The sequence below is a fragment of the Lissotriton helveticus genome, chromosome 7, assembly GCF_964261635.1.
Source record: "Lissotriton helveticus chromosome 7, aLisHel1.1, whole genome shotgun sequence".
Lineage (NCBI taxonomy): Eukaryota > Metazoa > Chordata > Amphibia > Caudata > Salamandridae > Lissotriton > Lissotriton helveticus.
The window spans coordinates 831,761,556-831,774,669 of record NC_136068.1 but is presented as its reverse complement, the minus strand read 5'-3'; the positions used below and the strand labels follow the sequence as shown (position 1 = coordinate 831,774,669).

Sequence of the window (13,114 nt, the reverse complement as noted above, 5' to 3'; positions counted from 1 at the left end):
TTGCAACAGTTCATCAAGAAACACCAGTCTACAACGATGTAGCCTTAGACTATGCTAAAGAAACAAGGAAAAATCCAAAAGCAAATGAAAATTCGGAAGCAAGTCCAACAATTGACAGAACTGCATCTGGCTATTTCATCATTCTCGATGACTTTTCGGAAGATCCAAGCGAGCAAGAAGAAACCCCAGCAACAAAAAGTTTCAAGGAAAAATTGACTGAACTTTTTCACCAACTAAAAGAAACATATCTGATTTCACCATGGATTGAATTTTGGATTGTGTTAGGTGTACTTTTCCTCCTGCTTTGACTAATCATGGTTCTATGTTTGGGAAAATTCATTGATGGAACATATAGTACAATGGACACAGCAAGTCAGAACATCAGCTTGGTCCTAAAGCCTCACACATCCTCTCACATCACAAAAAGAGAACTATAACCAGTGAACATCACAGTCAATCAAATACCCGGTGGGGTAGCATGGGACAAAATGGATTATGACATTTATGGCCCGATTGAGCTCTTGAAATATCCACATCAGTTCAAGTTTCATTAAGTGACTTTGTAACACCAAATACTTTTTCTGATGATTGGGACTTTGAAAATATTAATAATATGATGTCAGATTTAGTAATGTCAGCCAAATTCAAAGAACATGATTATTTACAGGGTTCATCAAATTATGAAGAAATGTATTGCTACAATCATTTTGGTCATCACTATTTGCATAAATCTGCTCAACCTAGAATTTTTTTTAATTATAATCAATGGGAACATTGTACAACACCGCCTAAAAGCAGCTCAAAAACGTGATGCAGAAACGTTTTATTTTAAAATGTTTAAGACAAGAATGAAAACAATGCTGACAAATACTAAATTGATATATTCTGAAACATTTTATGAAAAAATGATTACATTTGGTTTTGAATTCTGGAAAAACAACATTGAAACAAAAACCATCTGGGGTACAAAAGAATGGCAGGTCCAAGGTTTAGAAGCATTGTTTAGAGCCTGCATGATCCCAGAACAAATAATATTCTTGAATGACACCATTCAACAGACTACCTGTCTTGACCTAGCCAAAATTAAAGACTTAAACAAACCGTCTATTCCGAAGCCCATACCCGATAGTAATAGCACTACGGATGTGGAGATAGACGTATCCCATATTTTATACCAAAACAGAACAAATCCTGATTGGAAGAAATGGTTGATCTGGCCCACAGACACAAATAACTGTCAAGATAGATTCCTGAACAAAATACAGGGTTTAAAATGACCAGGCCAGACCCAAGATACTCCCAGAGACAACATCCAGGGATAGTTACAACATACAGTGTAGGGAAACTCTGCCTCGAATGGCTACAGAAATCCACACTGGCTGAAATTAAGCAACACTTGACTTTACTTAAAGACGGTGCTGACTTGCGTGATTTCATTCTGGGACCACGCAAACAGCGTCAAAAACGTTTCATAGCAGCCGAAATATACGCTGCATACAACGAAGCTTGGAAAGTAATGCAAATTGAAACAGCAGAAAAAATACGAGAAATTGATCGTATTAATTTGGAAAAATCACTTTCTGTTGTGGACAATGGGTTAACGACTCTGTCCTCCAGAATATATTCACTGGACAGTATCGTATCATCTGCTATTGATATAATAGAGCAGGACTTACTAATGTTACAACATGGTCAGTCCCAATTACGTTCTATTGTACAGCTTGGCTGGACGTTGCAAAATCTGCGTTCAGGCTACGTACCATGGCGTTTAATCAAGACAACGTCATTATTCTCTATCTTTAACCTTACTGATAAACAAATCAGTTTGGCACAAAAAGGAGCAGACTATACGATTCTGAACATTGAAAAACTTGAGAGATTACCATTGACAATGTCAGAAAGACCGGTCCTTGAATGGATAATACACTGAATAATTACAATCCCGATAACAACTTTCCAATTTAAATATTGCCAAGAGTATATACCAGCGGGTCAGTATGAAAGGTTGGGTAAAGGGTACATCAAGTCAACATGGAAATTACCTTATACACACACATTTTACAGTGAAAAGAAAAAAGATGTATTTCTTAGTGGTAAAAATTGTAAAAAATCACTAAGCGGTACACTCCTGTGTCAAGGTATTAACTTGCATGGAGCCTGCGAAGGGTCTTCAAATAACCTTTCATGTCACCTGCACGGCACTCCTGCAACACAGATAGAGCCATTCTTTAGACAGCTTTCTAATGGGATCTATATTCTAATAAATGACCACAGCTGTTGTGGCATGGTGCCAGGGAAAGCCTATCTCGTAAGCGTTAGTTCCATGGTCAATTGCTGTATGCAAGTATTGTATCCAAACAGCACACCAGACATGGAGGCGGCAATATGGCCTTATTTGAATATCTCTTCTATTCGAATTGATACTTTAAGCATAATGAAGTCTATTCTTTTACAGACAACTGTGCCTTTGACCTCGTCCAAAGAAACGTATGATCTGCAAGTTGCAAGGACAACGGCAGCGATACATTTCCTTTTATCAACTAATTGCCCCGTGCATTTCATAGAAATGCTAAGCCAAATTTTAAACATGTCAGATACCATTGACATCGCACATGTATTTAAGACAATTTTTTCGGGCCTGTTAACACCCTTCGAAAAAGTTCTGGGCATTTTTCCCAATTTTGTCCATTCTGTCTTTGGCGGCCTACCTCTACTTTTGGGACTCGTAGCAGGAATTTTATTTTTGATTCTTCTGCTCCGATATGGCAAGCCTTGCCACAGACAAGACTCCAGCAACGATGGAAGAAACGATCCTAGCAATGCGCTACCGGGACCGCATAACTGAAGTCCTTGGATTAGCCCGGCTAAGAGATCTGAATATGACCTGGTTTCTTTCATTCAGACCTATCTGGCAAAATTGTATCTTACCTTTGCTTCGATGTATGCTATGCGGAGAAGAATGCGTGTTGGACGTCTGTCTTACACTACCATCAGCAGTACCAATGGATACAGATACCTTGCTATGTCCTGTTACGGCTCATGCATCGTGTTGTCCCCAGCGGCTACCCATTCTGATGACGTCATTCGTTGAGACTTCACCACTACGAATATGTGGCAGTGGAGTATGAGATGAGAGCAGCATCACACAGGTACAACCTTCTGTGAGCATTGGTGATCCTGACATCGATGATAGCAATCATTCTCACACATGCACTGTTTCGGCATTTTCAAACTTGGTCGAACTTTCACCTGATGTCGTAGACCAATTTTTTGCGAGTCTGTCTGAAATGATGTTCTCCCCTGAACAGAAAGAATAACTTTTTAAGCAACAAGCACACAGCGTTCCCTGAACTCTGAATTCGGCCTTCAGCTTTGAAAAACAAAAGCTACTGAAAACAATTGGAACTATTTTTCCCCTTGAGAGCGAAATTTCTTTTTTTCACTTCCAAAATATTTACCTTTTTCTGGCACATGTACTCTGCTTAAAGTAAAACTATTCTTAGAGAACAGAGCTTCTATTTTTAGGAACTCTAGAGACAATATTTTACCTCAGCCTCTAGCACATGTACAGCATTTGTATTAATATGTGATGGAATGGTCTCGACCTTCTTTTCTGTATTCAGAGCCATTTCATGTGTAATTTTCGCAAATCGTTCAGCTGATATATACATTTTAACTGAATGATACCACTGCTTGAAAAGCGTACAGTACCAATACTCATTTTCGTGTATTTACCCTATACCATTTCAAATGCAAAGTATGTATTTTGGGGTGGGTTGGAAAACACATGCACCATTATATGTTTACTATTGCTTAGTTTTAGTAATGAGGGACATTAGATCGTGGAGTGGGTGTTGTATTTCTATCTAGGACCCTATTTCAATATTCCTAATTTATGCCCTTGTATGGCTATAATAAATAATATCCTTATAAAGGCAAAAGAGTCATATCCATATTTAGTTGTAGCCCACGCAGTCAAATTAAGCAAGACTACTTCCCCAGACTCCTAGAGAGTACAACATGTTCTTTAAACAAAGCAAACCTCCAGCAACCCCTAGCTTCTGTTTTGATTTGTCCTAGAACTCCTGTGAGCACTGAAAGAACGGCCTGTTCTAAGTGACATCTTTATTGACGTCTTATGTCCAACCTTACGTCAAAAATATAAATATACCAATTTTGCCTTAAGCAAACACACAGTGGTTTGGAGCAGAGCGGCTGTCTAATTGCCCGAGAGCCCAGCTGATGCGAGAGCCCACGGACGCCGCCCCTCCCCTTTGACGCACTGAGAGAGACGCTGTCTTTTTCTCCAGCCGAGAAAATCCAGCTCCGGTGTTTTCAGCCGCCCTTGCGGGTTGCTGGGATATCGAGTCCTGAGAAAGAGATGCCAGACCTCCTGCTTTCTATTACCCAGGCACGGAGCTGACTAAACCCTTAAAGAGAATTCTTGACTCAGATTCTTGGCAAAACCAACTTAACTTAAACTGCTACTTATTTACTCCTTCCCACGTATTAGGCTTAGGTCAGGTACACCGGGGTAGGCGTATTTAGAAGCACCAGTTGAGTACGTTAGTCAATGTATTTATGTATGTATATATTTTATCTATTTTAAAGTATCATATGTCTAAGAAACCATATCAATGCTTTTACAGTATTATTTTATAATACTCCTTTTACTGTACACACTTTACTTCACTATAAGTATTGCAATTGTGGCAATTCATTTCTCTTGCATGAGAAAGAAGACTGCTCAATAAATAACACCTTTTATTGAAAACGCCCGTCTCTGCACTCTGGTGAAACTAAGTATGCACAATTGACTGAGTGAAATAACTGTCTATTGTTTTCACACGACTCTAGAGATACACTCTTATTCTGAGGGAGCAAAGTTGTCAAGTTTTATGGTTGTCAGAAGCTAATCCCTTCTTGTCTATCCAGGGAAGTTAAACTCCTCCTTGTTTATTCGAGAACGTTTCTAGTGACCTCTGTGCTAGCTGGCAAAACTAATTAAGTCTAATATAGTCAGTAGAGACCTAGTCGACCTCAGTCCTACGTCTACACTGCTGTTTATATTATTCCAATGCGCAGAGCCTATTGGGAATATAGGAACTACACTACAGGGACATTAAGACCCAAACAAACTGATAGTACAAGCTCCTAAGTTTCAACAGGAAATTGTTATCTCTTTTGACAACACAAATAAGCAAAGAGTGAGCACATTGTGACAAAGGTGATTGACATAAAATAGGTGCAATAGCAAGGTATGGAAAAATAGTCCTTTTTGTGTTTGGTAAAATTCAATAAAGAAATAGAAAAATACATGAAGACAACGTAAACAAAATATACCCAATTATTAGCAGGGAATGTTTTTGTAGAATCCAGAATGTGCTATTTAAAACATATTAATCCAAGCAAAGAAATGAGTAGATGATTAATCATGAATCTTAAAGTGCCCCATCCCCAACAGTCTGTAATGGGCCACACCCGAAACTTTGACTTATCATGACATTGTTTGCTGCGCTTAATCAAGTAGTGCAGGGAAGAGGAATGAAGGCTAGATCACATGAGCTTCATATTAGTTTACTTTATTATTTTCTTCAGGTGGATGGATGTGTGTAATGACTCTGGCCTATGTTGAAAGAGTTTTGGTGTTCAGTGTGTTAATTAGTGAAACAGATTTCTTGTGTTGCTGCAGTTGAGTTGCTGCACTCATGCTTGAAGTGGTATGAGGTAGACTGCTCATATTCCTGTGCCTACCATCATAGATTAAAAATAAATTCTGATTTTTGGTTGGAAATTATCCCAAATCATCTGCCGCCCAAACGTTCCTAGATCAGTGTGATTCTGCATCTTTTGTTTGGCAAAGCTAGGTCTGTACTTCACCAATGCACTGTTTCATGTAGGGGAATGACCAACCAAAGTGCTAGTCTGGAACAACGTGTTATATTCCCTGCAAATTTAGGGAAATTGGATGAGTTATAGACCCTTCTTGGATAGCCCTGTGTATAAACCAAAGTGCTAGTCTGGAACAACGTGTTATATTCCCTGCAAATTTAGGAAAATTGGATGAGTTATAGACCCTTCTTGGATAGCCCTGTGTATAAAGCAGAATGCCTTGACCGTGGATCGCTAGGTTATGGAGAGCCAGTGGAGTCACTGGAGCACGGGTGTGATGGGTTCACTTAAGCTAAGGTATTAGAACTGTTTTGCCACTGTTGTTTTTAATTCTTCACAGTTTTGTGAGAGGGAATAGTGGATCCCATGTTAAGTACAATATGCATTGTCTAATTGAGACAGGACAGTGTGCCCTCTGAATATCGAACCAACAATAGTGATTGGACAGAATATCGAAAATAAAATATCAACTGATATGTCTAGGTTTTCTATACCTAAATCAACACATATGTACATATTCAGTACATATATTTTCAAGGTACGTAGATGTGGACTCAGGAATAGTTAATCTGAACTTCCCTGTATGCACTTACCTTTTCATATTTTGTCCCTCGATATTCTAGACTTGATATTAGTATGCCACAATTTTGTTGATGTCAATAGTAGTACAATCAGATGTGACAAGAGTTAAAATGGCCTGCAACTTCTTAAGGTAGCATAGGTGTGGGAAGATACAGTGAAGAGTTTGCATGGTGCAGAAGGCACTTCTTATGTCTTGGTATTTGCTGCATCTGTGTATAAAGCTGGACATTTCTCACCCTTCTTTTTGTGTTTTTTCCCCAGTCCCGCTAATGGCGGACGTGCCTGTGGGGGGCTGGGCTATGAATTCCAGCTTTGCAATACCCAGGACTGCCTCACAGGCCTTGACGATTTCAGGGAGGAGCAATGCAAACAGTGGGACCCTCATTTTGAATATCAGAACTCCAAACACCAGTGGCTTCCATATGAGCACAGTGATGGTTAGTAAGTCTCCTTTGTTAGCAACAATATGTTTGTGACATCATTTTTGCAGTAAACGTCCTACTTACGTCCTTCTTAATCTGCTGGTTGTTGTTTGTCTGAAATCTGTTTCTTCCTTTGGGATATCTAAAATGTATTATTGTGCCATAGCTTCTACACGACGGCTGTGCTGATTTGCATGTACTGCTATAATTTCTTGTTATCGGCACTAATTCCATATACATTACAATAACACTTTAACAGTTAATTAGCCATATTGGCAGGTGCTTGCACTAGAACTTTTGAATTTGTAGGAAGGTGCATATTTCAAAGTCACAACGATTTTGTCAGGAGATGTTGTGATTGGTTAGTGATGGCCTATCATATCAATGCCTGGTCCTATTGATGCCGTCATTGTGCGACTGTGTGGCTTCACAGCAATGGTGTACATGTGTAGATTCTGTTTATTTATGTATGTATTTAATTGAAGTTTTGTATAGCATGGTCCAGGTTCTCTTGGATATTACATACATAAGAGGAATTTATTAGATGAACTACAATAGGAATAAGAGAGCAGAAAATTGTCTGTATCAATGTAATAAATGAAACGAATTTCGTAGCGCGCCCTGCATCTCAAAATGTGATGCAGGGGGTGCTACTAAATTCGTTTTCTTTATTATATTTTTTACTTACCTCACATTATCCATATTCCGGTGTTTAGCACCCCCGCCCCACCTTTCTGCCCCATGGAACTCCCTCCATGGGCCGCAGCTGTCATCAATATTCTGGGGTCGATAATCAGGCAGGCCTGAGCGTAGCTCGCGGAGCAGGAAGAAAACTCCTCGGCACATCGCAAAGTGGAGTTTTCTGCACTCCGCGAGCTCCGCGGAGTGCAAAAAACCTCTGCAAACTCCGCGAACGGAGCCAAGTTCACCACCCAGGCCTATATTCAGGGTGTGCACTTAGCATTTACAATCTTAAAACTGCAAGCCCCTGAATGCAGTGTGCTCCTGGCTAGAATGTTCTGAAGGAGTTACACATGACATGTGGCCAGTTATGTCAGCATCATCAGAGGGAACACCCATCAATATGCGCTACTCCAGTATTATCACATAGCGCTCAGAAAACTGCTTTATTAGAGAAGCTAGTAGGTTGCACCCAATTCCAAAAGAAAGAAGCCTTAGGGAAGCCAGTTGATCTAGCTGTAATGTGCCAGTCATGCACAATCTCTTTATATAGTGTTCATGTGCGGTCTGCCTCTTACCGCACCTCCCCTCTGTGCCCGTTTCACATTCCCTAAAGGTGCAGTGCTGCTGTTTTTCATGCCACAGGTTTTCTGTGTGGTTTCCATGGAGCACTGCAAAACTGGGGAATAAAACACATGGCGCAGACATAGGAGACACAGATAGAGGCATGTTCCACAGAGACATGACAAATAGTTTGCGTGCATTTGTTCATCCCTGTGTGTGCATGTATCACAGAACACCGTGGGGGCTGCACGGTACAGTGTGTGGGAGGGGCTAAACTTGCACTGAAGTGTGCCACGCCCATTTGGCTGAAAAGGTAGCCAGCCCCCAAGCCTCACTTCTCAGGTGGCGTGGACTGGGCTGGGGTTGCTGGACAGTTATCACTCTACCTCACCTACTACTTTGCCAAGCAGAACAAGCATGCCGTTGGGGTTATTTTCTTCTTTCTGTGAGCGTTTCCTCTGCAGACCCACCTCTCAGCCTATCTGCTGCATTTACATAATAGCAAGAATGATATGGGACTTAAAGTGCCGTGGGTCTGAAACCAGCAATTCCGATCTGTGATTGAAAAGCACAGTAAAAAGAGAATAACTTGCATGACAATTGGGCATTGAACGTCTAGGTTGAATGGAAAGAGAAAACAGCAGAAACAGGTGAGAGATGAACATAAAGGCGGTAAACCGGCTATTCGTAGTGGAGTAGGTGCATAACACTGGGACCCAGGGTGTGATGGCGCACTAGAAACTAGTGAGATAGGGAGCACATTTTTTGCTGGTGTAAGGGCTCATGACACCCTTGGAACCAGCAATAGAAGGCAAGAGGGTGGGGCGGAGAGGTGATAGGAGAGGAGTAGAGCATGGAGACAAGAGGTGGATGCAATAGAAGGCAGAATCAGCAAGAAAAGGAAGAGGCTTCCTGGAAAAGGGGAATGTGACAGGGGGATAAGTGCACAGGGGCCAACATGTGCTTGGTCTTGGATCTCGCGCACCAGCAATATTTCAGCTCAGGTTCCCACACGTGTGTAACAGTAGTATGAGCTAAGTAAGAGAGAGCAAAGAGGGCAGTAAGTGCACAAAGGAAGCAGAGTGGGTGGTTTAAGAATGGGTGGAGGACTGCACAGGATGAGCAGAGATGGCCGTGAATGAGCAAATGGGGCTGGAACGGCTGTGTAAAAGGAGAGGGGGAAGAGTACAGAGAGGCCACTGTGTAAGCAAAAGAGTCAGAAGTAGAGAAGGCAGTGTGTATGCAGAGGAGGTAGGAGGCACAGCGGGCAGTGTAAATACAGAGCGGACGGGCAGTGTATGACATGAGCAGGGAGCAAAGAGGGCAGGGAATAGAGGACAATGTGTGAGTAGAAGGGAAAGGGGGCATGGGGACAGTGTATGAAGAGACTACGCAGAGAGGACATTGTATGAGCAGAAGGGGCAGAAAGGATAGTGTGGACAGAAGGGGCCGGTAGTATAGATGGCACAGCAGAAGCAGAAGGGGCAGAGAGTAGAGCAGACTGTGTTTAAGCAGATGGGGCAGAGAGAAGAGTGGACAGTGTTGTGTCTTTGTCTTAATAACGACAAACACTTTATGTATTTTTATCAAAGAGCTTTATTCTTTGCTTCTTGGTCGGTCCCCGTCCCTACTCTAACTGTCCCTTTCCTGTCTCCGCTCCTCCTCTTCCTCTGGCCCCCTAGCTCCGCCCACTCCCAGCTACTAGACTGCATCACAACATTACATCTCCCCCCTTGTTAACGAAATGAACTTATTGTCCAACATAGTTGTAGTTCCTTGATCAGCCACACGGGTCCGCGGGCCGTACGTTTGAGCTATGGAGACGCATCTCAGCTTGCGTTGTGTTGCTTTCTGTCGTCTTGACGAGAGCATCCTTTACTACGAGAGTGCATCTTTGCACTTGCACGACGTCTCGTGTGATGTGCGTATGCTCAGGTTCGTGGTGGTTTTCACTCAGCTTCTGGGTGATCCACTCACCTTCAGTGTCTGAGGTGACTGTGAAGGGCTCATCTTGATATCGGTATTCTGTCTTCCTTTGCGACTCTTGTTCGATTGGCGCCCGATCTCTTTTCTGAGGGGATGTTGTTCTGGTTCTCTTCCGAGCACCCGCATGTATTTTTACTTCTTTTTGTCTTGTCCGGTTGAAGGCAACACTGTCCTCCTGTTCAGAGTCCTGGATACCAGACGGTAAGGTACTATCTGAAGAGATCATCTTGGTATGGCTTGGGGACTGATTTGCTGTCTCTGGTTGTCTCATCCACTCCCGCTCGCGTTTGGGACTGGTGAACCCTGGGACCATCTGGGTATGTGTATGTTTCCCCCTTATCCGATGATGACCTGTCTCTATTGACGCGTCTGGCTTCCCTTGCAGATCAACTGACTGGTCCTTTTCCATCTGGTTAATAACGTCCACTATATCTGTTTTCCTTTGGTAGGCCCTTTGAGTCAGCCTCGCTGACCCCATCCAGGGTGACGGTGTATTATGTATGTCTTGATACACCCGTGACTGACATGACAGGTTGTCTTGTGGAGTGATTGAGTGTTCAGGGACATTGGTGTGAGACATGTTGCTCTTGACGGGAAGAATGTCCCTTGGTTCTCTGGTGTGTTCGGGTGATTGACGCCATGGCCGTTGTCGGGACCACGACTCGGTCGACTCGAAGGATCAGACCGACATGCTTTCTGAATCAGAGGAGTTCTTTGTCCCTTTCCTTTGAGAACGTTCCTTTGAGAATGTCTTAACGGGCGGATTTCTGAAATGGGTAGTCAGTGACGAGCTGCTTTCCACGTCGGAGTTATCTTTGAGATGTTTCTGCGGGTATCTTTCTCGAAGTGCCTTCGTTGTCAATTCACTGGAGAAGTTATTTGATAACCACGTACTTGTTTCTTGAGTTTGATCCCAAGGTATTTCATTTCTGCCTCTCTCGCATGATAGTAATGACCTCCTCTCAGTTTCTTCAGTATCTCGGATGTCATGAATGCGTTTGTCTTCCCCTTTACATTGTCTGAGTGAATCAGTCCATCTTATGCAGTTCGCTTCCTCTTCACACTTGTTTGGTGTACTGACATCTGTGCTACCGGTGTGATGTGTTCTCCTGTTTGATGTCTCCTCTGACTCGTCTTTAGAATTTGGCAGACAGGGAGGTGCTTGTGTGTGGTCGTGTACCAATTTCCAGTGTTGACGTGACTGGTCCAGTCTTCTATAGTTTGCCTTTCTTGCGTGTTTGTTGGGCAGACTGTCATCTGGTCCATTGGTGCGATCTGTCCCACTTGACACTTCATCTGCTTCAGAACCGTTTGCACCATATGTTGAATAACTTCTTGAGGTTGACTGACTCCTTGAGGTTGTATCAGTGCCGCTATCGCAATCCTGACTCATCCTGGTCTTTTGTGTTATTGACTCAGAGTATGTCATGTCACTTGTCTCTCCTGTTGTTTGGAGTGTTTCATGTCCCTTTGTCTCTCCTTTTGTCTTGACTCTGGTCTGCCTTCACCCTCCCTCTTTCTGATTTTGTTTGTTTCGTGGGTTTTATTCCCAGACATGAGGGATGTCTCTTTCCTGGTATCTTTGTGTCTTGCATTCGAGTGCAATTCTTTTGATATGTATCTTGCTTTGACCCGCACTCCAACTTCGGCCTTTCTGATGATTTCCTTTAGCGACCACTGCCCCCGAAGGATCTTGCGCTTCGTGTTAGAATTTGAACAGCCTTCGATTATCTGGAGCCGAACTGCTTCCTCATTCGTAAATGTATTGAAACGGCAACATAATACCAGACTTTGCAACCGGATGATGAATCTCGGCAACGGTTCTCCTGGTTCCTGCCGTGCTGTGTTGAAGACGATGCGATCATGATCCACGTCTGCCTGTGCGTGGAAGTGGGCACGTAGCTTCTCTTGGAGTCTTTCGTATGTCTCTGTGTCCTTTTCAGGAAATGTTCTGATTAAGCGTCGGCCCTCATGACCTACCAGCTGGAGGAGTAGTATCAGACATTTTCTATCTCTTCGCTCACTAATTGCCTCAAGAAAATCATCCAGTGATTCCAGCCACCGGTTCCATTTGAGACCCAAACACCGAGTGTCAGTCTGTGTCATTGGGGGCGGCACTTCAATGCAGGGATTGAACCGTTGTGTTGCTTCTCCCACCGCCATGAGAGAGGAAGATTCTGATCTATTACAGGCACAGAACTGTTCACTTTGCTTCCCGTCTTCTTTGCTGACTCTCTTCAGCCCAGATCCTTGGTCTGGTCGTTTGCTTTGAGGTTGGTAAGCTTCGCAACTATCTCAGTATGCGCCAGTGAGTGAAACTTTGATTTCTTGAGTTCAGAATGGCCACCACTCAGCTACACTATGCGTAACTCGTGGCTCCCTTTCCTTAGAGTCGCATGCTAGCTGCAGGTGGTTGATGGTTCTTCCGCGATGATGCCTGGCACATTTGACATCTTGTTCGTTCATGCGTCTCTTCTGGACTAGTGCAGGTCCTTCAATCGCTTCATTGATGAGGGAAGGCTTCCTCGACATTCATCTACTCATACTTCTGGATCATTTATTCTATTAGCCTTTGTTACTTTTGAATTGTTTGTCTCCACGTAGTGCTGAACGTTTACTTTGGCACTTGCCTTTGCTTGTGTTTGTCGCATTCGAGGTTTGTGCGGGCTTGTGCTTGTTTTCAGTGCATCCCTTGCACTTGCCAGTGTTTGCTGTGTTCATTGGCCCTTTGCTCCTTTCATTTCATGTTTCTTGTACTCGTGCTTGTTTACATTCGGTGCGATCTTCGCTTGTTTCTGGTACTGCCTTCTGCAGGACTGCCCTCTTCGGGGTCTTCTGCAGGACCGTCCTCTCTGGGTCTTCTGCAGTTCTGCCCTCTTCGGGGTCTTCTGCAGGACTGCCCTCTTCAGGTCCTCTGCAATTCTGCTGCAGTTCTGCCCTCTTTGGGGTATTCAGCAATTCTGCCTTCTTCTGGGTCTTCTGTAGTT

General features: G+C 43.1%; 1 protein-coding gene across 1 annotated transcript in view; it reads left to right on the top strand.

Annotated features, from left to right (window-relative positions):
- The window catches only part of ADAMTS2 (ADAM metallopeptidase with thrombospondin type 1 motif 2), a 1,744,160-nt gene that overhangs the window by 1,439,585 nt on the left and 291,461 nt on the right, over positions 1-13,114 (top strand). Inside the window, exon 12 of the mRNA XM_078653324.1 lies at positions 6,736-6,911. Coding sequence (XP_078509450.1) covers positions 6,736-6,911 — 176 coding nt within the window. The remainder of the gene's footprint in view (positions 1-6,735; positions 6,912-13,114) is intronic.